This window comes from Rhipicephalus sanguineus, chromosome 2, assembly GCF_013339695.2.
Source record: "Rhipicephalus sanguineus isolate Rsan-2018 chromosome 2, BIME_Rsan_1.4, whole genome shotgun sequence".
Lineage (NCBI taxonomy): Eukaryota > Metazoa > Arthropoda > Arachnida > Ixodida > Ixodidae > Rhipicephalus > Rhipicephalus sanguineus.
In genome coordinates this window covers 35,355,595-35,381,316 of record NC_051177.1, presented here as the reverse complement: position 1 = coordinate 35,381,316, position 25,722 = coordinate 35,355,595, and the positions used below count along the sequence as shown (strand labels likewise).

General features: G+C 45.7%; 2 protein-coding genes across 2 annotated transcripts in view; one reads left to right on the top strand and one right to left on the bottom strand.

Annotated features, from left to right (window-relative positions):
- The window catches only part of LOC119382721 (uncharacterized), a 25,211-nt gene extending 600 nt beyond the window's left edge, over window positions 1–24,611 (top strand). Inside the window, exons 2-3 of the mRNA XM_049412311.1 lie at window positions 23,934–24,062; window positions 24,400–24,611. Of these exons, the coding sequence (XP_049268268.1) occupies window positions 23,934–24,062; window positions 24,400–24,600 (330 nt within the window). The 3' untranslated portion in view covers window positions 24,601–24,611. The remainder of the gene's footprint in view (window positions 1–23,933; window positions 24,063–24,399) is intronic.
- Window positions 1–25,722, bottom strand: part of LOC119382725 (myosin light chain kinase, smooth muscle-like) — a 141,691-nt gene that overhangs the window by 59,069 nt on the left and 56,900 nt on the right.

Below are 25,722 nucleotides of genomic sequence, written 5' to 3'. Positions count from 1 at the left end.
CCAGTACAAAAAAAGCATTACCCTCTCCTCAATGGAACAGCTGTTCTGAGAAAATATGGTTCTGTTGAATTACTTCACCCACAGCAGCAGAGAGGTTGGCTTGTTGCAATTCAGAATTTCACAATTGTAACACAGAAACACGAGGACTGTAGCAAATATGCAGAAAACTGGAACAACTATCATATGTGCACTCCCTCGCATAAGCGTGCGCAGGGTTCCCCTTCAGGGGGGGGCGAAGGTTCGTCGCAGCGCCCCCCTCCCTATTATGTCAATGTATGCGGCTGCCTTTGCGCACCTCTTCTCGCCCCCCCTACAATGTATAGGGCTGACTTGCGCCCCCCCTTCTCGCCCCCCAGTTGCCCCCCCCCCCTGCGCACGCCTATGCTCCCTCGTTCACCTGCACACTACGTTAAACTTTATTTATGCAACAGCAACCTTCAATTATGCTACTATTGATAAAAGATCACCCAATCTACGTTAGAACACAGTGATGACTTTCTGTCTTTCTGTTGCCTATCTTCTACAATGTGTCATAATATGTGAATCATCTTTCAATGTGTTTGGTAATAAAACACAAGCAGTTACATTCAAGCAGGCAGTGTTTTCAGCAATTTGTTTTGCAAGCACAAATTCATTTCTTCAATTTGCATGCACGACAAGTAGTGATACTTCAATTGATACAAGAACCAGTGGTTGCCAACATTTTATGGAATCAAAACAGCAGCAGTTCTCCGTGTCAATGTAAGGATATAGGTATATATTTCCATCGTCGTGCACAGAACCTACTCCCACAAAACTGAACACGTGGAACAACATATACAGTACAGCCTAAGCACTATACATAATTCACAGCAGTAAAGCAATACGAAAGTAGGGTGTAAAATCTCATCATGATGCGCACTAACGTGTGCACTTCACCGTACCAGTATGTAGGTAATCCAAAAAATAAGCTACCCAAGGAACTTGGTGTCAGCCTACACACGAAGGCAAACTAATTAGTACAATAAGGCTAGCATCATTTTTGGGAAATATGAAACCGTGGTAGACAGGCAGTTGTACAGTTTTTTATTGCATTAGTTTTGCCCTATGGCATCAAACATGTCCCACATGATTTTGGAGTTGAGGTTTCCTACAAAAAAGCCCAAAATAGACCTGTGGTGTTGACTGTAGGTCCCCTTACCAAGGTGCATAAAAGCATTCAGCAATGCCCACAAAATTACAAGGTTGCCTTCATATGTTGCTGTACATATTTACTCACAGATACCTGGAAGCCATCGTAAATTTCTGGAAATGTGCTTGGGAACTTGTCGGCATAATCACGTGACTGCAGTGTACCAATACTTCTAATATGCATAACAAGTACAGCCATGCTTCAATGTTTTATGCCAGCTAGTGCCATCTGTAACTCAAAAGTTCATTCTTAATTCCTCACTTGATGGCTTATGCATAATTACCACATTGAAAATAATCCAAGCACCATGGCTGCAACGTCAACTTGCAATTAAGCAATCACAGGCACTAAATAAAAAAATTCCTGTAAATAGTGACTGGTCGCTTTGCACATTAGATCCTAGGACTGATATGCCATGAGGATGAATAAAAATTGACCGCACATATATAGAGACTGTGAAACAGTCAGGAGTTCATTTCATAGGTAAGGAAAACGTGAAAACGAAATCAGAACACATAGCAACAAAGGGGACGGAACGACACACTACTAACAACTGAAGCTGAACATGTGCGGCTTTTTTAGTCATGTGTGTTTATATCTTTCTGTGGTTTTGATTACACTTCAGTTACTAGTAGCGCACTGTCCTGTCTGCCCCCTTCATTCCTCTGTGGATGTGTGATTGTTTAGTCTTGTAATTTTTTCCTACTGTATGTTTACATCTTTCTGTGGTTTCGATTAAACTTCAGTTGCTAGTAGCGCGTCATCCTGTCCCCTTCATTTCTCTGTGCTGTGATTTTTTTGCACCCTCTTTAACTATGAATATACACCAACTCGCCCAACTGCCCCTGTTAAGACTTATGTTTGCTGAATAATCTGTGCTGTGATTTTTTTGCACCCTCTTTAACTATGAATATACACCAACTCGCCCAACTGCCCCTGTTAAGACTTATGTTTGCTGAATAACACTGGGCCCACTCAGCGTCTTCTTAAACAATGCGAAGTTTTCAAATGCGTGTGTTACACGATATCAGAAAGGTTGCACGCAGTATTGCGCATAACACTCTGCATCAATACCAGTGTTGGCCTAAATGTGCTAAGATGTACGAGCTGTTCGACATAGTGTAAGTGAGGCAACATCAGGGTGTTCCCACAATCATGGGTGTCGGCAGGGGTTGTGCACAAAGGGTACCTGCCGCCATCAAGACACACCAGCACTTGACCCCACCAAAGCTACACCAATGCTCTCCTGCTCACCAGGCCGACACGTTACACCGCCTTGCACCCCAAGACAAAATCCTGCCGACACTCAATGCCCACAATACACTTGACTTGAACACAGACTGGTGGGCAAGCACACTTGCTGCTTTGCCAGAAGTGTATTCCTGAAAATTACACAAAAAAGAAGTCCACTAAGATTTCTGTATACATAAAAATGAATGTCTTACCGAAGATTCGCACATTGACTATCCTTTTTGCAGACATTTTGTCAAAACACGAAATAAATACAAAATTGAGATGCTGCTAAGTATTTCCTTATGAGCGTTCACTTCGTGTGCACAGGGCGAAAAACAAACGGATGTAAAAAAAATGCGAAACACCACCAGAAGTGTACTCTTGCCATGTTTACCATTATGTGGGTAGTTTTTGATGTCAGTAAAGTTATCATTATAAGTACACTTTAAAAGGGTTGTGAATGTTAGCAAGGTCTTGATTAACCGCACCTACTCTGTTTAGGAGTGATGATTGGGCAACTTGGCACTGAACCATGGCAAAAATAAACAGCGCACTAGGATAAACTAAGGCCTGCGCACAATAACAGCGCTTTCACCTTGTCAATTGTGTCAACAGTCATGATACTATGTATTGACCTTGAAAACTATGGCAACATGATGCAAAACAGCAAATTAATGAGAGGGAATAAACAAGATGATTCAACAATCTTGTTCAACAGACTCAACAGCTGACTTATATCAATGCGATTAAATTAGCCTTGCACATCTCCTTATGGCTAAGAATATGCACATGTAACCTTGGCAATTCCACTGTTGAATATGTGACCAATGAAGTTGCATTCCTTCCATACCGTTGAATGGCCGTTCCTTCTTTTCTGTTTTCACTGTTTTCTGATTTTCATTGTTTCACTAGCGTAAATGTTCACCTTTTTTGATTTTGTCACTTTGCAGATGGCATAGGTGTTTTGCCTTTGAATGTGCACGTTTCTTCTGCTTTGTCTTTCCTGTTTCTTTTTGTATGCGTATATGTTTTGCCTTTGAACGTGCACACGTTTCTGCTGCTCTGTCTCTATTTTTGCTCTACTGGGCCTTGTGCACTTCTCAAGCTACCATTGTCGCTTTTCACTTGAGGCCCATTTCCTGTATTTTGCTGGAATAAACATTTATCCATTCATTCAATACCATAAAACGCATGTGCTTCACAATACACACTGCACTTAGCAGATGTCTGTCACATGATGTGGCCGTCATTGTACAGCTTTAACATGATTTATTCGTTCTAGCTAAATGAATCCAAGCTAATGATGTTAATGTACCTTGATATGCTATTTCACTGTTCCTTGATGCATATGTATGAAGGTACAGTGCTTATGTACCTTAATATGCTATTTCAGGAGACGGGCAGAGTGCGCAATGCAAAATTGTTGCCGAAAAGTCTTTTCACTTCCTGACAATCTGTGCTTCGGTGGGCTGTCACAGTTGCATGGCGGGAGAAAGATGTCCAGGCCGGGTAGTTGACTGCATCCAAGGTAGATACTGCAAAATGAGAGCGCACGGTCTTGTCACATGTCAATGTACGCAAATTGACACGATGACGAAGGATTAAAACAAACAAATGAAGTTGGAGAAAAGAATAAATCGAAAAGAAAGTTGTCCATTATGCACATTCCATCATGTGACAATGTGATAACCGTGGCCTTTTGCTCTAATGTATATTCCCTGAAAGCATCATGCCTCATTCACGCTTTATCGCAGGCAAGAAAATTATATCTTGCAAACAACTTTATCAGGGCGCACTCCTGGGGTCGATTGACTGGTCGTATGAAGCATGAGTGATACTCACAGAAGTTCCAAAACATGCATCACACATCACTGCTATCTGAGTTTAACGACTTAAATGCGAAGCATTTGTTAAACACTTCTACGACTTTGAACGGATCTATCTACCTATCTATCTAGCCGCCTACGACTCATAGCTCGTGTGAGTGTTTCGTTAATGGGATGTATGCCAAAATTCGTGTGGCATGACACGACTGCATGAAGAACATGAATGATGGGTCTTAACTTGAAAATCATGATATGCATTTCATTAACGACATGATTTACACGTCACTCTCTTGGTTCTCTTGCGACTGTTTCGTTAACTTGATATTTACCAAAATAAGTATGGTGTCACAACAGTGTATGACGCACATAAACGACAGTTTCTAACGTGCAAATCATGACACGCTTGTCATGTATGGCGTTATTTTGACAACATGGTCTCGGGGGCGCTAGTGGCCGTTTCGCCTGCTTCATATACACCAAAATTGTATTGTGCGGTGTGACTGTACGTCCAACATAAATGACAGCTGGCAACATGAAAATAATGACATGCATGTCATGTACACACGCCACGCTCATGGTGCGCTCGCGGCCGGGTTCGCTAGCTTGACATACACCTAAATTGATATAGCGTGACGTGATTGTGCGACGAACATAGATTACATATAGTAACATGAAAATAACGACATGTATGTCATTTACTGCATGGAGACTGGTGCACTCGCGTCCGGTTCTCTAACTTGATATCATACCAAGACTGGTAATGCGTGACGTGACTGTATGACGTACATAAATGACAGCTGGTAACATGGAAAACAATGAATGACATGCGTGTAATGTACAGCATGGGTTACATGCCACGCTCATTGGTGCGCTGGCGGGCATTTCGCAAGCTTGACATGCCGATTTCCTTTTCTTTCTTTTTTTTTCCTTGCTTTTCATAGCACTTTTCAAGCGACGCAATGTGCAGAAGGTCATCTACAGGTGCATAAGCGACGATAAGGGCTCGCAAGAGAGAGAACATCAGTATACTTACCATTTTTGTTCCTGATTGTGCCGAGCACACAGGGCGCCCATCATCTCTTGGTAATGCACAGCGGCACGCTCGCTTGAGTCGACGGGCCGTCGCGATTATCGCACTCGCAGCGCAGCATGTCGCACTGTCGTCAAACCACGCATATCACATCCAGCGGCGAAGAACACAGTGAGGCTGCAGGCACAAAGCGCGCACACACGACCGACACAGCTGATCACTTGAGAAGTGGCATTCAGAGGCCTAGCCGGCGTAGCTACGACGATCGCGCCGCCGCGGGAACGACTCCCTCCTCACGTTTCTTTCTTTTTTTCTGTTTTTTTTTCTTCGCGCGCGCATGCGGCGCGAAGCTTTGTCCCATTTCACTTCGGTAGCGCCTCGTCTGGCTGCTTTTGACCTGGCGGGGGCGGGCGCAGTAGGCTGCAGAGGCCAAAGGGCTCCCTCGCTTCCTCTCCAGCCGTTCGGACGGTCTCGATATCTCTTTCTCTGGGCTATCTGTGCAAGGGATTTTTAGTGCGCTGAAGCATGCCGCCCTCTTTCTATTACTTCTTTCCCCCCGCACAGCTGCATGCATGCCCGCCAGCACTGAAGGCAATTACGGAAAGCCTCGGAAAAAAAAAAAAAAAGAGAAAACATGCCAGAGGAATGAGATGGGAGTTTTTTGTTCCTCTAACTCCATTCGACGAATGGCGTCAGATAGTGAATTTACCTCCTTTCTTCCACATAATTTCTTAACGAAGTAAAATTGAGGACGCAGAACTTTATTACACCCACCTCATTACACCCTAAGGTAGTACTGTCCAGATGAAGGTAGTATTAAGGAGGATTGTAGCCCTTAAAACGCCCAATTCGGCTAGTTTGCGTTTGCAGTGTAGTTGTAATGTCGATTGTGGAAGACCGGTTGCACTTGATTTCTGTACTACAAGTTCCAGTTCCCGCTCTGACACGTATCATAGGGTACTGTTCCTCAATTTATGCTAAAATGACGTAACATGCGTGTGATGCAACACGCTTAGTAAGCTAGATCAGCTAGAAACGAAAGACAGGTGGCGACGCTGCAGGGCATGCAGTTCGAGCACCTTCTCGGCGTAACGTTATAAATATCAACGGCATCTGCTATGGCCCTGTATGATTCTCTGTTGGCCGAAATGCGTCGATAGTGTTTTAAGAGAGTCAGAGGCTACACATGGCAAATTTCAGGATCTTTTCTTTTTTTAGCCAACGTGGCCGAAACTTAAACTGAAATACGTTGAAAAATCCTTCCACAGGGGGCGCCCCTGGAGATAACGTTTCGACAACTGGTCTTGTCAGAGATGTCTGCTCTGCTGCGTTCAATTACACAAATTAAACAAAAAAAATACCGTGTTAGTCTATTTTTGTTTGTTCATATTCTTGGTTCCAAGTCCTTCATTGTCTCCGTCATATATCACATCTAATAGTCTGAGCGTTTACTCGTAAGCATTTTAATCTATTCGATGTTTTATTTTTAGTATAAATTTCCAGTGTTTTCTTTATCTTCATAGGTGTTTAGCTTAAGCGTCCTGCCGCCCGGCTCCTTGGCTCATCCCCATTAGTGAGTAAGCGTCATCAGGAAGAGGACATCACCGTCATCAAGTGGTCTCGTCTTCTTCTCACTGCCTTGAACAAGGAAGAATACAATCAAGCAACCGGATGAATACGCTGCTAGTGCTACAGACCACCGAAACCAATTCTTCCCCTTTTTTATTATTATTTTTTTCAATCTTTATCCTACGGCTTTTGAATTTCTTAACTCTTTCACTTTTTACTTACATCGCGTTTCGTTCTTTCTTTTTGACGTTTCATAGGGTTTACATTTCCATTTATAATTGTCAGTGTGGCCAATCCCCCTCGTGGGCATGAGCCGGTCTCCTTTAGGCGACAGACAAACAAATGCTGTAAGCTTTCAGCACGAAGCTCAAAAAATAGAAATATGGCGTTCATGTTCCCAACTAACGCGAAATTATTTATAATAGTGCTATAAAATGATAGCTTGTCCGTTGAAGTTCGTTTAGTGTCTAATTTTAGAGTCTCTTTAACAATAAATTGCAGCTCTTAGTTAAATTTTGTTATCGTATCTCGAGCCATAGGAGAGGAAGAAGAAGACACCTAGCGGAAAGGCCACCATGGGTGCGTTGAAATTTCCTTTCCCCAATTTCCTATTTCGATTTTGCTTAGCAGGAATCCAAGAAGTAAATCTACGAAGCTATCTGGCGTACCGCAAATCTTTTCTGTCGCTGACAGACCACGAAGCTTAGACGCTCCCGCTACTTTCTGTGCATGACACGACGATGTTCGTTAGAGTGCTACCAGTATAATATGCACCGCTATTTCAAGTGACTTTATTTAAACACTCTGCTATGCAAGAGCTAAGTAAGACTATATAGCTTCATCGAAACGTTCACTCTATTATTGGCCTCGAGGCCCACCACTGGAAACGCCGGCGCCACCGTCGGCGTGACGTGCTTGGCAGGATCACGTGGTCTCAGCGGCCGCGTCGGCTGCCTGTGGCGCACTGCCGCGTGCTTTGAAAACGAGTTTCAAGTCCCACATGCGCTGCGGTCCGTTCAAATTCGGAAGTTTTCTCTCATTTTCTACTCAATTGAAACTATTGTAATAGAGTGGCTGCCTCCGAAGGCGACGAACGTGGGGCTCTACCGCTCGGTGCCGCAGTGCCGCGCTTACGCAAAGGAGCCCAGTGTCAGACTGCACTGGTAACCGCGGGACAAGAAACAGCGTGAAGCATGGGTTGTAAAGCTAAGAACCGGCAAGTAGCCATCCGCTACGAGTCTTGTGTGCAACGAGCACTTCCGCGACGAAGACTTTTGTTACTACGTCGGGCCTGCGATGTCCGGTGAGTAGCAGACAGCGCGCACTGACACGATGGCGCGCGCGCTTTCCGCCGGCAAATGATGCTTATCTGCCACAGGATGGTAAAGGCGCTACCTTTTACCACGTGCGATGCCATCTCAGAACCCTCCAATGCGACCTCTTGATCGTTGGCCCCGTGCTCAGCGTCCACAAAATCGGCTGCAGATGCGCAAGTCATTGTTTAGATACGTCGAATTAAAAAACGCACAGGGTCCCTTATGCATTCGTTAAAGATGACTAGAAGGCGAAAGCCATCTTCTTCTTGTAAGTCGATGTACTGATTCTCCCGCTCCCCCCTCCAAAAGCGTTCTGCACCTAACGCGGTTTTGCACGACCTCCGTGACCGATCACGGAGGCAATGCAAAGCGACCGTGACGTGTGAATACGTCATCATGTGACGTCACATTATGTGACGTCATAATGACGCTACACATTTTGGCGATCTGTGACGTCATGATGACGTCATATGGTGACACCATCACGTGACGATTATTTTTTGCATCACTCGTGTTGACGTCGCCGACGCGGGACGCCGACAGGCAACCTTCCCCTTTGAGGAGGCATGCATTGCTTCATAAGCTACATAAATTTTGCATTGCCTCCGTGATCGGCCCACCGGCCAACCCCATGTATTTTCTTGGAGACATTTATTTACGTGGGAAAGATGCCACCCTGTTGGCGTTAGACACGACGCTGCTGCCAAAATTGCTGGGGTACACGCCAAATAATTGCTATCCTGTTTTGCGGCTGCTGGTTGCTGCCATACCTTCTATTTTATTCACCGCTATTTCAAGTTCATGTGGGTCGTAGTTCACAGCCGACGTTTGCAGAACAAGTCCGGCAAACGTTACTGTATTTTCTTTCTTTTCCTAGGCGTCGCATGCTACTACATGCTCGGTCTCGGTGACTGGTTCTCCTTCCACCAGTAATCTCGAAGTGGTGAAGCTTTGGTCTATGAATTTGTTGATGACAGAGAGCGGCAAGTTCACTGGAATGCAAACGGAACGATAATTAAGGAGCATTAAAAAAAGACGTCGCATTTGCTCACGTTTTGTGTGAGCACCAAACGAAACGAATGCGCTGAATAAAGAAACAGAAGCAGCGGCATTTGCCAGCTGAGAAGACCGATCAATACGCAGTGCGAGACAACTTGTCAAATGACATTGAAACGTACACGAATTTAGAACGAAAAAAAAAAAAAAAACACTGAATCGTCGGGACGGCAGATCACAAAGTTGCCATGCGCACCGAAGCCGCAGTTGTAAGGAAATTGTTTTTGAACTACTTGATAGCGTCCACGCAACAGTAGTTGTTTGTTTACTCACAAATTCTCATATTTTGCGGCCTAAAGTTCACAGCGCGGTGCCAAAACGCGCTCTTAGCAAAAGCGAAACCATCAGTACGAACATACATGCAGACGCTCATACATGAAGAGGCACCATCAGTCGTCGCGAACCCGTGCGATCGCTGGCTTGAGGCTTCTTTCTGTTATGCTCCGTTTGGTTATACAGGCAGTCTACTGTAACGAGATATTCCACATAGTTTGCACTCGGCGGGTGACTACCTTTCACGCAAGAAGCCGGTTCAGGGGTCTCCAACTCGGTGACAGCGTGAAGCGGGTGCTCGGTTTTCTGCCAAGAGACAGCGACTGTAGACTATCTTGTGCTTTCAGTTCGTCGAAAATGATTATTTTGACAGTAAAGAACACAGTTCATTTCGAAAGTACTTACAGAAATGCCCTGGAGGGCTTCCGCGAGGTGTTTTTGTAGAGCGCCGACAGCAAAACCAATGGGGAGCGCGCCGGCGGTATCCTGCCTAGCACGCAATCGAGGCGCGTCCGATAGAGGGCGACTCCGTAACTCCTCGAGGCTTCTGTCGGTAGGCGTTCCTAAAAACATCGCGAAGGAAGAATGGAAGATGTCGCGTAAGGAGATCTCGCACATTTTCTTCACGAATATACGCCACACTGAACTTAACTAAATGTATATTCGCACTTCTTAACAGCGGAAGAGACGTTCAGTACCGGATTGAAACAGGACAATTTAGGGCTAAGTAACGCACATACTTTGGTTTCCACCGTCTTCAGTTCGGGCCACATTGGCGTAATTTCCACTCCAACGCGTAGACCAGGCCCAACATAAACTTTAGAGACCAGATTCGTCGCGACACGACGTGGTTTTCAGATTATCACCGAATCCACGTTTCAGGCACAGGCATAGTATGTATACTGAACCTCCATTGACGCGAATCGACTCCTTTAAGTATAGCTATTTCCCACGAGTAATTAGTGAATGGAACATGCTGCCCGATTCACTGGTTTCCTCTTCCTCCATTACTGCATTGCTAAACGAGCTCCATACTCTTGCCTATTCGGGTCATTCGGCGTTTCCAAACACTAATCATTAACGTTACGCTGTGGTCGCGACGAGTACATTTGTGTTTTTTTTTCTTTTCTCCTTTTACTCTTCTTTGCATATCTCTGAAGCAAGCATGCTGTAGTGCCCTTGAAATCATGTTCACTTTTATGTCGCGTGTATATTTTTTATTGAACTGTATCGGTTTGTTGATCCATTCCTTTTATGACCCTTCTAGGGTTAACGATATTAATAAACAAAAAAAAAACAGACACAACGTGGTTATCTCGAGCAATTGCGCATACAAGTCGTTATACTAAAAACTTCGATGTCGTGTTTGAATCCGTGAGTATTGTACACCGAGGTTTACCAGATAACGCCAATCTCGCGGTACTTGCATGCAACTCTGTATGACATAGTGCCGCACTATATGCTGTTTATTTGGTCTTAATTTTTCCACATGCGGTATTTCACGTCCGACTTTGTGCGTAGGTGAGATCACGGAGACCAGTGGCTTTGGAGGTGCGTGAATTTTCCCTTAACTTTATTGCCAATAACTCACGAGAATCATAACCATTTGTTACAAAATACCCGTTGATGGAGGCGAAAATGTTCGAGGCCCGTGTACTTAGATTTAGGTGCACGTTAAAGAACCCCAGGTGGTCGAAATTTCCGGAGCCCTCCACTACGGCGTCTCTCATAATCATATGGTGGTTTTGGGACGTTAAACCCCAGATATTATTATATTACGAAATACCCGTTATGACACAGACCGAAGCGATACTTTTCGCTAAAAAAAAAAGTGTTTTTTTTTCTTTTTTTTTCGACTGTATCCTGAGTCTTAAACAATAGTATCGCCAAAAGCTTTCTGTGGCTTGCTCACGCCGCTTGCTCTAATAAAGAGAATAATTCTCATGATATATAAATACGAATGTTGTATTTCTTAATTACTTTTAAAACTTATTTTGTTCCGGCGTGAATATTGCTACGTTGTGCATAGGTCCTACAGCGGAAGTCTAAAGTTTAACATAATCTTTATCTTCATCGGAGGAAACTTTTTTCTTATCGAAGTTCGTACTTTTTGTTTCGATAAAAACTTTACGCAGCGAAGTCCCAAATTGTCTCAGAATTCGCCCAAAGGTCTCTAACGAACACGACATTGAGTACTATACCGACGTCCAGGGGACCAATCGCAATCGGCAGTGATACGCCGTGAAAATAATTCCAAATTGGAGAGGAAGAAGTGTCTGCCCAGATTTATTACACCTCATCACCGGCCACCTTCGCTCATTCGGCCAATCTACGCCGCATACAACTGATAACAGAGTTATTCCCGTGAATATAACTTCAGTTTGTTTTTGATTCTATTTTCGTTTAGAAAAAACAACGACCGGGTAAGTATTAACTTCGATAATGCATGTTGCTGGCCGAGTCGGTCGTACATCAAGGTGCTGCGCCCGTCCTCGTTCACTTCCTTGTCCGTGTTTCCTTTGCGCAGCACCTTGTTTAATAAGTATTAACGTTCACAGCAATCATAACCAAAATGCAGCGTGTCACATCAATATGCACCAAGCTGCGTCCAACACTGGCCCTCTTGAGCGTGGTGCGTAATCTACCACGTGCTTCGTCCTTGCAGACTCGATGCCGAAGCGCAACCCGAACGAACCAAGTATCTCACCGTGTCTGCCGTAGTAATACTTGTTCTCACCGTCGGCGTGGTCCTCCTCATCGCCATTACTAGCCGAGGTAAGGCTCTTTACAACAGAATGCGACCATTTGAAATGTGCTAGTGTTTACAAGTTTAGGTATTAAGGCGAAAGCCTTAGATGCCTCATTCAACGCGGAAAGTGACCGTCGGCGGCGTCGGTGTCAACACGATTGACGCAAAGAATCATCACGTGATGACGTCACTCTATATCATCATCGTGACGTCGCAAGTAGCTAACATTTGTGACACATAACCAGACGTCACATGATGACATCACATGTCATCGTCGCTTTGTCAAAGGTGGGCCGATCTCGGAGCCTCTACAAAACCACGTGATGTACGTAAAGCTTCCAATACCTCCGATCCCGGAGGCAGCGCAGAACGAGGGACCCTGTGGCATTTTTCTCGCAGCCCACTTGGGGAAAGCCTGTACAGTTCCCTCGCGTGTCGTTTGAAGGGTGTTTGTTTGTTATTGTATCAAGTCGATTCGCTGTTCTAGCATCTGCTTCGAACGGCGCGAAGTTAACAACCGAACTCGGGGGTACCTTTTTACGCGTTCTACAAATGGCCGTTTTGGTCGTTGCAACATCGCAAATCACAAATGGCCGTTTCTTTCAAACCCGCTGTGGTAGCTAAGCAGTTACGGCGTCGCGCTGCTAAGCTCAAGGACGCGGGTTCGATTCCCGGCCACGACGGCCGCATTTCGATGGGAGGCGGAATCGTGGCCCCAGAGGGGTCAAAGTTATTGTGGAATCCCCGTACCACGCCATGCCTCATAATCATATCGTGGTTTTGGCACGTCACACCTCAAAAATTATTATTTCCGTTTTAACATATCGAACATATTCCGCAGCAGAAAGCACGCTTGAAGCGATGCCGAAGTCGAATCGCCAACCACTAGTCAATGTACGCAGTAATATGCTAAAGAAAAACGCATTTGCGCTTTTCTCACCAATAAAGATGTTGTGCACACACAGAACATTCGCTACTGTATCTTTTTTTATAGCGGCAGGAAAACGTTATCACCGGCCTAAATATATGCGGCGTGATGATAATGCCAACTAATCGCTCAGTAGAGAGCAGCGCGGCTGCAACACGAGAATATAAAAGTCCCGTTGTCAGCCGCGTGGTCACGCGCGCGGAGGTCGCGCGCGGAGGCCACTATTCGACCAAGCCTGAACTACACACACGCAAAAATGATAGGCGTAACCTTAAGGGACAAGAAGAGAGCAGAGTTGGTGAGGGAACGAACAGGTGTTAAGGATATCTTAGTCGAAATCAAGAATAAGAAATGGGCATGGGCCATGCGTAGAGCGCGAAGGCAAGATAACCGCTGGTCATTAAGGGTAACTGACTGGATTGCAAGAGAAGGAAAGTGCGCGAGGGGGAGGCAGAAAGTTAGGTGCGCAGATGAGATTAAGAAGTTTGCGGGGACAACGTTGCCACAGCAAGCACGGGAACGGGTTGATTGGCGGAACATCGGAGAGGCCTTTGCCCTGCAGTGGGCCTAGTCAGGCTAATGATGATGACGCACTACACACACGCTCAACGACTCTTCCGTGCTGTTCAGGGGACAAGGCGAACCACAAAGGGGCCGTAGAGTCGACGGAAACCAACGAACCCGTGAACTACGTTTACGCGCGTCGGAAAGCCACTAGTGCCGACAAAGATGTCGGCGGTCACGCGAAGCAAAGCAAGAAGACTGTCACCACGTCATCGTCAACGGCTGCGAAAGCCGACGAGAAAACCGCGAAAGCCACCGGGGCACCACCTTCATCCCCCACTCAGACGGCACTCAACGGCACCTCGCCTCCTGTAAAGCCGACCGAGAGACCAGCTCAGAATGCTAAGCCGAGGACGGCAAGCAAAAAGCCTGTCATGAAGCCCCCCGCCACGTCCACCGGGGAACCTGCGAAAACTGAAAAGACGACGTCTTCGAAAGGACTGCCACCCGGTTAGTACATTTATATGATCATTAATTAAGCATTGATATGTAGCACAAATAAGGCGGTAATTACGGCACATGCAAACAAACCAATAATAACAACACTAAAGACAATAAACAACACTGAATTCATGGAAATAGGACATCCTACTACACTCTGTTACAACCTAAAGGGGCCCTGCAACACTTTTTGAGCATGGTCAGAAAATGCTGCCGATCGGTAGTCGAGGCTCCTGATAACACGCGAGCCAAACATTATTGCGCATCACCCGGCTTGGAATTTGCAATTAGTTCTAAAAGTCAGCTAAAAATCACTCCCTCTTCTCTCTACAAATGATGCCATAAGCCCAAAGTCCACGGCCGTTGGCTGATTTGAGCATAGTGAGCTGCAGAGTTACCGTGGCCGCCGCGGGATGCCGCCACTGTGCCAGCGCGCGCGCTCGCGATCGCACTGAAAGTAAGCCGTGCGTTCGAAGAAAAAATGAAAATAAAGTGCTCAAGGTCATGAGGCTTGCTGATGAAGGGACGCGTCTTCTTGCTCCCTTTTCATCCCCCTCCCTGCGTAGCTTTCAGCGCGCTCGCTGGTACGAGAGGAGAGGGAAAGCGCTGAAAGCGTGCGGCTAAATCCCCGTAACTCCGCTCGTACTTGACGGATTCTAAAACTTTTAGCGGCAGTCGATTCGTGCGGCAGTAAGCTCTTTCAATGAAGCCATTAGACGATTACTTGGAAAAGTGTTGCAGAGCCCCTTTAAGAAAAAAAATGTGAGCTTTGTCCACAAATCAGCGGCGCGCCTGACCTTCACCTGTGAAAGACAGTCGTGCTTGCTGGTTTCCGCTAGAAGAGTACGTACTTTTTCTGAGTTAATATAAATACTACGCGCATATAGAGTTAAAGGTTCGTCGTTGCCACTTAATACATTACGTTTGGCTTAGCAGCGATGCCAGAATCCCTGACGAAATTTACCAGGACGTTCAAGTTTTTGACCTAAGACGCAAGCGTGTCTCTGTGTGCGAAAGTCATCTAGTGAAACAGCTTAAGCGCTTGAAGTCATAAAAGTTAGTGGAGCTGGATGAATATATCATTAGAGAAGGCGAACAACCAACAGCGAAAGGCAGTTAACGATTGAAAGGCGTCGCGAATACCGCGCACACAATGGGTGCCACGCGCGGGTGTAAAATGAATTGGAGGGTCTTTGTTAGATACAACATTAATGAGGACTAACCGTCTGTTAGTTTTCATTACTGCTGTGTCTAACAAAAAAAAAAACGAGCCCTTAATATTTCCCTTCTTTCGTTCATTAGAGGGACTCGTGATATTAGGAAAGCATAGAAGATACGGCGCGAAAATCGGTACATGCTGCGCACGGAGAAGCAGAAAGAAGCGTCATCACCAACTTAAACTTATTTCCAACTCTCCACTTTTGCTAGAGATGTAAAAAGCACAGCTTCGCCCGCACTGTACTCCGCACCTTCTCCGCCGTGTTTCTTTGTCACTCGTTTCCGTCAGTCGCAAGTTAATTTTGTCCATTTCTGTTCAGAAATATTGAACGTGGCTCACTTCATTCGAAACTTTTTATACTTATTTTATCTTAGGAATCATATAACGAATCAAGAATTACGCTTTGGAACGAATTAAGCGAAGAATGAATAGACCTACAGAACGAACGCACACTTTACGCTTCTTCAGCGAACTTTGTTAGGATTAAAAAAACGCGAATTCTATGTGGAAGCATTACCCAGGAACGGCATAAACTACAAAGTGAACTATTTCATGTGCGGTGCACTGGGAAGGTACCTATCCAGCCTCTTCAAATATATGCAGGATTTAAGATACCGCCAATAACAACGAACCGTCAGAAACAATGAAGCGAGCTAACCCGCTGCATGATGACATGTTGGTGCGTTAAGGCAAATGCCAAGCCATCTTCAAAATCATTTTACTAGAACATATACCTTACCGCAAAGGTCAATCAGAATTCAATGTGTGCGACAGGTCCTAAATACGCATTTTTTTTTCAGCGTTGTTGCATTCGATGAACTATTAACGCATCAACAATTGCACGAACATAGCCTGAAAGAGTTACGATTCCCTGTCGATTTCACGATAATATTTTTACGCAAACATTGCGATGTAATCTTATGCGATCATAACAACGAATAAGACAAAACAGGGAGAGCTCGGCATATTAATTTCGTTTACTTGTTACCGGTGGCGCGAAATGTGCGCCCTGCAGAGCTAGGCGAGAGGCCTCTCGTGTGCGCGTACGGCAACGGCAGTCACGACCCGCTGGTGTTCCCCGCGGATGGCCTGTGCGACGCAGTGTTCTTCGACTCGCTGTACAAGTACCCCGGCTACGTGCTCTCCGGCGTAGACAACAACTCCTTGGTGCAACTGAGAAGCTTTCTCAAACACGCCAAGAAGTACAAGAGGACCCGCTTCGGCATGGGGGTCGCAGCGGAGTGAGTGCGCCTTTTGCTCTTTACGATGTAATCGTTTGTTGCGTGTCGCAACGTAGTGATCGTACTCTCCATGAGCCGAAACAACGCTCGCCTCGTTCCGGTTTCCTCACAAAATGCACATCTTACGAACGCCATCAAAAGTGGTCATACTTGCATTTTCCTTCGTAAGTTGGTAAAACGTTGCAATCACATCTTACGCTCTCTCTCACTCCATGTCTACGTTCACCTGTGTGAGCATTTTTTTTTCTTTGTGTTGCTTCGTTTTTGCGTTGCTCTTGCTTTGCTCCTGCTTTGCTTCTGCTTGTCATCTACTTGGCTTCTGCATGGCCTCTTCATGGCCTCTGCATGGCTTCTACATGGCTTCAACATGGCTTCTACATGGCCTCTGCGTTGCTTTTGCTTTGTTTCCTTGTTTTCCTTTTACTTTCGTTTTGCTTACTCGAAGAACCACGCAGTATACATATAGTGACCTTTCTTGTCTATTCACAAAGGGCTGCGGTTATGACGCTACATTTCCCTGGTGTGCCTGTTTGTTGTGCACCACCTGGCCAGATAAGTCTCATGTCAGACGCCACGTCCGCGCAAATGTAGAACTATACATTGCAAAAGAATTTGTCGTTGCAGAGAGCCGCTTCAGTTTTGTTGACGGTGTTCGAACGTTCCCGCATCCCGAAGCGGAGTCCTTCATCTGTCGCTGGCAAAGCTGACTATTGCCCTCCACCCTCCTCCTTCCCCACTCCTTTCATCCCATGGTTTTACGTGTGTGTAAATAAAGCCTCGGTGATACTAATCTCGCGGGGTTACCAAATTATTCGTATCATCCGAAATTCGTATCACCAGAAAACATAGGAAATCAGTATGCGACAAAAGAAAGTTGGCATACGCTTTGATTTAGTGTTTTTCAAGGCGGCAGCGACGTCATGAACAGCTCTGAATGATTGCCAGTAACGTTTTTAGACGTCAGCAATCATACCTGTACTCGTAAATATACAGTGCATGCGCGCGTGTGTAATTAATGAACGAGATGTGTTGTGCCCCGTGACCGCTAGAAGCACCTTCCTAATCTTACTACGCTTTGCTGCATGACAACAGAGTACTGCGGCGAAAGTGATTTAGGAAGCGCTTTTTTCACACGATAGATAGAGGCAAAGCTCCTTCGCCAAGACCCTCCGCTTCGTCTCTTGGGGTCTTCGTCCACCTTTAATGGGACTTCATGACGGACCCACAGCCCAAGTTTCAGTATTGTTTCATAGAACGTCTGATTGCGGGGACATGGCGTGCATCGACGTGGCAGGCACTTGTTAACACAGTACAATGACGCTGATGCCTCGAGCACAGGAGCACTAGTCAACGCGTCGGAAAAAAAAAAGCGCGACGTCAACGTCATCTGTAACCGTCATATGTAAAGCGCCTAAATGCCTCCAAGATTCGCGCGCACTATCTCGGAAGCAACGACGCACCGTTGATGGTCGCGCTGCGCGCATGCCCTCGCCCGCGCGTCACTGCCGGGTCTTGCCCGACAGCGCGGGCAGCACCTGTTCATTAACAGACACTGAACACGTTCCTTGGGTTGTAGTCCTGTAACTCCTTGTGACATGCGCGATGCGATGTATGTATAAATGTACGTTCTTCCGTCTAAGAAAATTCAGTTGCGAGTGAGCGCTTGTGGTGTGTGTTTCTTCTGGTCCTACGTCCTTTTGCGCGCTCAAAGTTTTTAACCTGTTCGTACCTGTGCGCTAGCGTACGTTCGTATCAAACGTCGCAGGGTGAAAATCGGTTCGCAGCAACCGTACTCAATACATTGCAGGATAATGGGCCTTGGCCGGGACCACAGATAAATTCGTATCACCCCGAAATTCGTAAGAGCCGTGATCGTATCACCGAGGTTTTACTGTATTTTTTGTTGTTGTTTTTTTTTACATTTATGTCTTCATCGTTCCTCGAATACTGAAGAAAATGTGGCGACAGAATGTCTTACTTTCTCGTCATGGTCGCCGTCTCTTTTTGCATTTAGGCACGTGGAAAGTGCGAAGGCAGAGTTCACGTCAAACACAGCCGAGAGACACTACCTGCCCTACCTGTGGGCCAACAAGGTGTACGACCTCGGCGTTCTAGATTTCATCCCTGACCAAGAGATGGACGCCGGCGAAGTTAAGCTGCTCTTTGACCTCCTCAAGGTACGCGACCTTACTATAAGGGCACGGCCCTCGCCACTTGATACGCCTCGTTAACGCAGACACCCGATACGAGTGCATGAGACGCGCTTGCCAGCCTTTGTGACATGTTTCTATATATTACTCGGTAACAACGGTTAATATAGTTTGAAGCCCACACTAAGCTTTTCAAATAGGAGTTCACTCGAGAGTAAGCTGCCGAAGTGATTTACAGACAACGAAGATTGCAAAATATTTCGGTAACAGTTAATCTAAATGACTCCATCGCACTACTATAATATGTTGGGGAAAAACACTGATCAAAAGCCCGTTTGGTGCTCACGCCGACCATTGTCACTAATACGTGTCCATTCCTAATAATAAGTATTCCTATTTAAGAATCTGCCTTTTGACTCGGAGAGGCCTTGCAAACATCCTCATGCAAGCTGAGATTCATGCTTCAATATGGTGTTCAAAGCTCGAGGTGCCTAGTGCTGGAGGGATATACTAACATGATCTAGCGAAGTTGTAGAATAGCTCAGCGAGACAGCCACTAAAGAATTAATTGTTGTGATAGTTATATTACTGTAATGACATTTAATTGTGTTCGGGAGCACGTACTCTTCGGGAACAGAAACAGAGGTGACCAAGTCCTAATTATCATTATTATGCGGAGTGGTGTTCAGGCATTTTGGGATTATGTGCGAATAGTTTTCTGCGCACTGACGCTCACACATTTGACTTACTGTTGTTTTTCAGGAGTACAGACGGCTCCAGGGTTTGATACCGAAAAAGGACGGACTAAAGACGTACGTGGTTCTCGGCATCGCGCTGTTCAAGAAGTACGAAGGCATCTACGAGGTCTTCAACAACGAAATGAGGTACGAAGATGCTCTAGCGAAATTCCGTTACCTCGTGGGAAAAAGAAAGTGTGCGAGAAAATTGGTTGCGAATTCTATGAATTGATGGAAAATAAACTAAGACAAGGGTGCATTAAGTTCGAGCCATCCTCTCCCCAGGGACGTAGGCAAAATTTTTAAGGGGGGGGGACACCTGTTTTATCTGAATTGGGGGCAGGGCAGGCAGATGTGGTCGAGTGTGAGTTTGTGCTCTGTATGTCACGGGTCACGGCAACAATAATTACGGGGGGATGGGGGTGGCAAGGGCCCGGTGTGCCACCCCCTGGCTACGCCATTACCTCTCCCCCTTTATATCCCTTTGCACTTATCACGTGTCTTCGGATCAAACCTAACTTCTGTTTCATTTTCATAATTTTAATAGTATATACATTACGCGAGTGTTTTCTAGGTCTCTGTAGAGCCGCACAACATTATTCATTTTACTCCATTAGTCATCACTAACAATGCATTCATAGTCATGCCATTGCAGGGAAATCTAATATGGAAGACGATGCTAATTCCATCTGGCTGACGGAATCAGTTCCTTAAAGAAAATAATTTTTAAATTAACCGTTACTGCAAAATGTGTGCCGAGTTCACAAGAGCTTTTTTTTTCTCACCATGTGGCTGGCGCAGCATAGCCTTAGTTGCTTTTGCGCCACAAAACTAACATAACTAACTAACTAACTATTTAACTAACTAACTAACTAACTAACTAACTAACTAACTAACTAACTAACTAACTAACTAACTAACTAACTAACTAACTAACTAACTAACTAACTAACTAACTAACTAACTAACTAACTAACTAACTAACTAACTGTTATGCCACTTCCGGTCTATAACAGTACGAAAGAATGGTAATTCTTCCAGGGGCTCGTTCCTATGCTAACGCTCCCAGGAATTAAACGCACATAAATACCTAACAGAGTGGACGAGGGAGTGCCCTCCGTCGTATCCTAACCGGTAGAGCATAGGACGCGTAATTCGAAAGTTGTGGGTTCGGATCCCACCGACACAAAGGGATCCACTTTAATTCCTTTCTGTATAGGGCATAATCACTACACTACAGTTGAAACACAAATAATTGTCGCCCTCGCTTTCCTCGGCTTAATTGTCTGTTGATTTCATTGGTTCCGATCTATGGAGTGACTTTCCGGTACACATTTCCGGTTTTCACTTCCAGTCTCAAGCCATCTCCGGTTGACAGCATACGATTTTGGTTTACTGCCTTCTAGTCTGTATACTAACCTATTTCTGCTGCTACAGTTCACTTCCCGTAAGAGTCGCGCTCGGGTACGCTCCTTCTATATGCAACATGAACTCGGTTATATGTGACCGTCGCCATCATATCCCGTTACATATGACGGGACGTTACAAGCCTCTAAATAACAGACTACGCTACCAGGGGCGTAGCAAAGGGGGGGGGGGGGGGGGGTTAACCCCCCCCCGAAATTTTTCAGGTTTGCTTGCGTATATATACACGTACACATACAAACGCACGCACGAACGTACATAAAGTATGGTTGAACCCCCCCCCCCCCCTCGAAAAAATTTCTGGCTACGCCCCTGTACGCTACAGAGCTACAGATAGCTTGAGCTTCGTAGCGTGACGTTGCTAACTGAACGCCATCGCTGTGGTACTTTGCGCACTTCCAGGGAAAACGTCGTGGACGTGCTCATACTGCGCACTCACTTCAGCGGACGGGACGAGACGCGAAAGGACTGCGTCATACAGGGCTCCACGTACTGGAAAGGCTCCCTCACGCAGTACCACCCTAGCCTGGTGAGTCACGTGTCCGTGTATCGTCTGTGGATGCAAGAAGCACTGCGCGATTTAACGACTACATCTGGCTGCACTGCGCACGTTCCTTCCTTCCTGTGCTACCTGTGGGTTAATACAAAGCGAAGTTTTTACATGAGGCAACTAGGAAACTTGCGCACAGTGCCGTATGTTATGTACGAGCAGAGGGGTGTGAAGGGTTCTCCATTACGGGGGCAAAGTTTTCACTACAGTGCCCCCCCCCCCCCCCCCGCCCCATTGTGCGCAGGCCTACGTGGAAGAGGACGGAACCGGTTAGAGTTTTTGACAGCGCGGTGAATGATTATGTAAACAATGATTAGTGTGCATGTTCATTTCGAAATGGTCAATGCTTGCGTCTCATAAAATTGTCATTATATTTATTAATGTGCTTTTATGGCTTCTGATATTGGGACATTTACTTCCTTATGAGATACATCCATTCTGTTCTGCTGGGACTAATGCATAAAATATTCAATGTTTAAAACATTGCTTATAAGTGCCCCTCCTGCTGTAATCATGCATAGGATTGGCAGTACGTGAAACTAATTAAGTGACTAGATAAATAATCAAACTATCAATTAATACTCTTGGGAGGAAGAGTTTTAGTTTTCCACTAAACCTAATTTGCATTCGAGCTTCGTTTGGACAAGTGTTTCGTTTCTTATCTCACGTACGCATATGGTGGCCGAACTTGTGCGGCTACCCTGTCTTCTGATGGCTCCCAAAAAGGCTGTCGTGTAACTGTGCTGTCGCCAACCCATTCCGCTTTTTTGTCGCAGAACTACACGCTGATGTACATGGCCAACAGCAAGAACAAGTTTGGGCATGCGAAGATGCTGATATCCATGTCCCTGGCCGGGCGCTTGTACAGATCCGCGGTTGGAGGCAACAACAAGAGCGCCTACATGGTGGGGGTCAGATGCAAGCCCTACGGAAGCAAGGAATACCTCTACCAGCTGCGGAAGTTCGCTCGCGTGAGTACATCTAGAGGCTATTGCAGAGTTTCGTGTTTGCGAAACTCACTACGGTTTCTTCTGTTACGCTTCCAAGCTGCATTATCGAGTATGTGTCATACTAATGTTACACACCTGATGATGAAAGTGATTATGTATCTTAGTTTGCGCTGCTATCTTGGTGAGTTGGTGAGAGATGGCGTGAAGTTTTCCACGAAAATTGTCACGTGAAGCTTCCACGCTGCGATTGTTCATCTACAGCTGGAGCGACGTTTAGCGTTTTGATCTGTACAATATCAGTTCATGTGGCGACAGTCATCCTCGTTGCTTTGTTTATGGCATTTGATACGCTTTCCTAGGCCCTTATTTTGACGCAATTAAATGCTTTTTATCAACTCGCAAGGCAAAATAACTGTGAGCACATGCGTCATTACAAATTATTGTACTTACAACGAAAATTTTTGTTGGAAATAACCTGCGAAGTCGCGAAGCCGTTTCAAGCCAAACGAACGAAATCTGAGCGAATCTATTTATTTAAGCCATCCTTCTTATGCTTGCCGAGGTACCGTGCTTGCAGCTGCCACCGAAATTGGTTCGTCTGTTCCGTCTTGCAATTATTGTGGAAAGCATTATACGTGGTGAGTATGATGGAGTACGGCACATGATGGAATGAATGATGGAGTAGGGTACGTGGTGGACATGATGGAATTTCTATTTTGTCTAGTTTTTCTATGACACCTTGACACGTTTAAATACGTCGTACGAGCGTATCACTTGACGACATGTCATAAGATAGGCCTCAAGCATTCAATTCTTCACTTCCCTACTATTTCGTGCTATTTTATTTACTTCACGAGAAAGCAGTCTTAACATGTTTACATTTGTCGATGCTATATACTATTTCTTTCCCTGGTACATCAACGTTTGTAAGTCCGTATGTTACGTTTCCGGTTTTCACTACAAGCAAGACAGAAGTTCAGGGAACGATCTAGCCTTGAATGGATGAAAAAAAAATTAAACTGGAATGTCACTGGAGTGAACGTTTCGACAAGTGGACTCGTATTCATCAAGACAGTAACTGTTTGACGAAACTTTGGCTCCAGCGTCGTTCCCTGTTCAAGGATGGTTCTCACATCGTTCTTCTCGTATCCTGCGCGAACGTATTAAGGTATCGCAATCTTGTAAGTGCGATACCTTAATAAACTATGTGCGAAGCTACAGGTATCGCATGCTAGCTTAAATGAACACCCGACTAAAGTCTGCAACTTGTTCTTTTATGTCTTTCTCTAAAACAACCACTCACTTAACAGCCGGCGCAGCAAAATAATATCAAAAAAAGCATGTTGGCTTCAGCGCCAAAGAAATACCAGGGTATATACGACCACCGTTACTGAGTCGTATCTTCTAGGTAACCCACTACCCTTATTATTAATTTTTTTTCTTATTTCGCTGTTATTTTAAGCTCATTGCACAGTTAACCACCAGTTACTACTACTATTTGTCAGGTCGCAGAAGATCCTACCCACGGGCCTGAGCACACGTTCCTCGACAAAAAACGTTTTGTGGTGGTCTCCTATGACCCCGTGGAAGGATACGCTCTTCTCTTCGACTCCGCAACAACGATCTACATGAAGGCAAGTAATGAAAGAGTTTAGCCCAAATGCGAACTCCCAGCCGCGGCGGTCGCATTTCAACGATGGCGAAATGCTAGTGGCCCGTGTGCTCTGCGATTTCAATCCACGTTAAAGAACCCGAGGTGGTGGAAATTATCCCAAGCCCTCCAGTCTCGTAATCTGAGTTGCTTTGGGACGTTAAACGCCTCAAACCAAACACATTTCTCTTTATCGCGCTTCCACGCGGTTGCCGCTTAAGTTTGTCTGTAGTGTACTGATGTAATATGTGTGTACTACGCTCTCTTGTTCACTTACGCATGCATTTGACGTAGCGAACTGATCGCGTGCGCATTCGCAGATGTGCCTGTCCTACACCGTTCAAGGCAGCGTGCCGTTCGGCCTGGCTCTGTTCGACGCCGAGTACGACGACTGGTCCAAGAAAGGAGACAAAGCCGGCAGCTTCCCGCTCACTCGATCGGCTCGGAAAGTTGTGGACGACATCAAAGATAACAGCGCAGACGATTCCGCAGGGCCCATGGAATGCGTCGCTCTCGAATAAAGCTGTTATTCTCCCGGTGCATGTGATAACGGATCCAGATTGAAAGAGATTACTCGGGTCGATATTAATTGCCGGCTCTGATCGCCGCGGTAAACTCGCCCGTTTGCTGGAACACGCGTTTCCATACCCTAAAAAGCGCAGTACGGAGCTTCCGGCCGCCGTCGCACGCGGGGAGTCACATGACCTTAGCAGACCCGTCACGTGTGACGTCACTGGTAGAGCTACCCGTCGCTGTTGACCCTCGCTCTGGCAGTCTAGTGGTGCTGGCAAAATAAAACCGTGAAGCGGCACGCCGTAGGTTGCTGGCCGCGCAGTGACATGGGCCAACCGTTGACACTGACTAAATAGCGATACTTGTGAAACTCATAGGCAGAACCATTCCTTATCATTCAAATTTTGGCGCTGGTCTGACGCCATACGTGACGTTTCTGCTCTAGTCACGTGACTCCCGCACGTGACGGCGACCGGAAGTACCACTGCTGCGCTTTTTAGGGTATGTGTACACTTTGCTAGAACCCAGCGCCACCACCACCCGCTATGTGGTCTCAAGAGCCCTTCAACGTGAAAACGACTCCCATCTTAGTCGGGGGGGGGGGGGGGGTACTCCATCATATCTGTACAGCATTATGGTGCTTATAACGAAACCTTGTTTATCTTACAGCACCCGAAACACTCAGACACTGCTATAAGCATACATGGTGGATGCTTTCGATACACTACTGGTCCAAACAAAAAAGAAGTATTACAAGTGTGCAGCGAGGGTTTTTGATAAAACAAAGAAATCAAATTAGTTGCCAACCCTAAATGTGTGCGTTAACGAAAATTGCAAAGGGCAGACTTGCGTGAACTGAAGTTTTGTTTTGTTTTGTTTTGTCGCCTTGGGGAAAACTGGATTATAACCACGAGGGGGATCAGCCACACTGTCGACTGTAAAGGGAAATGAGTGAAAAACATTAAATAAAGCAATACTAAACGTTGTACGCAACATTAAAAAGAAAGAGAAGGACGAAGCGTGATGTAAATAAGAAGTGAAAGAGGTATAGTAAATAATCTAGGTCACAATGTCATTCGATACTGGGCAGCGATCAAGCCAATCAAGCCAAGTGGTGCTCCGCCATCAGA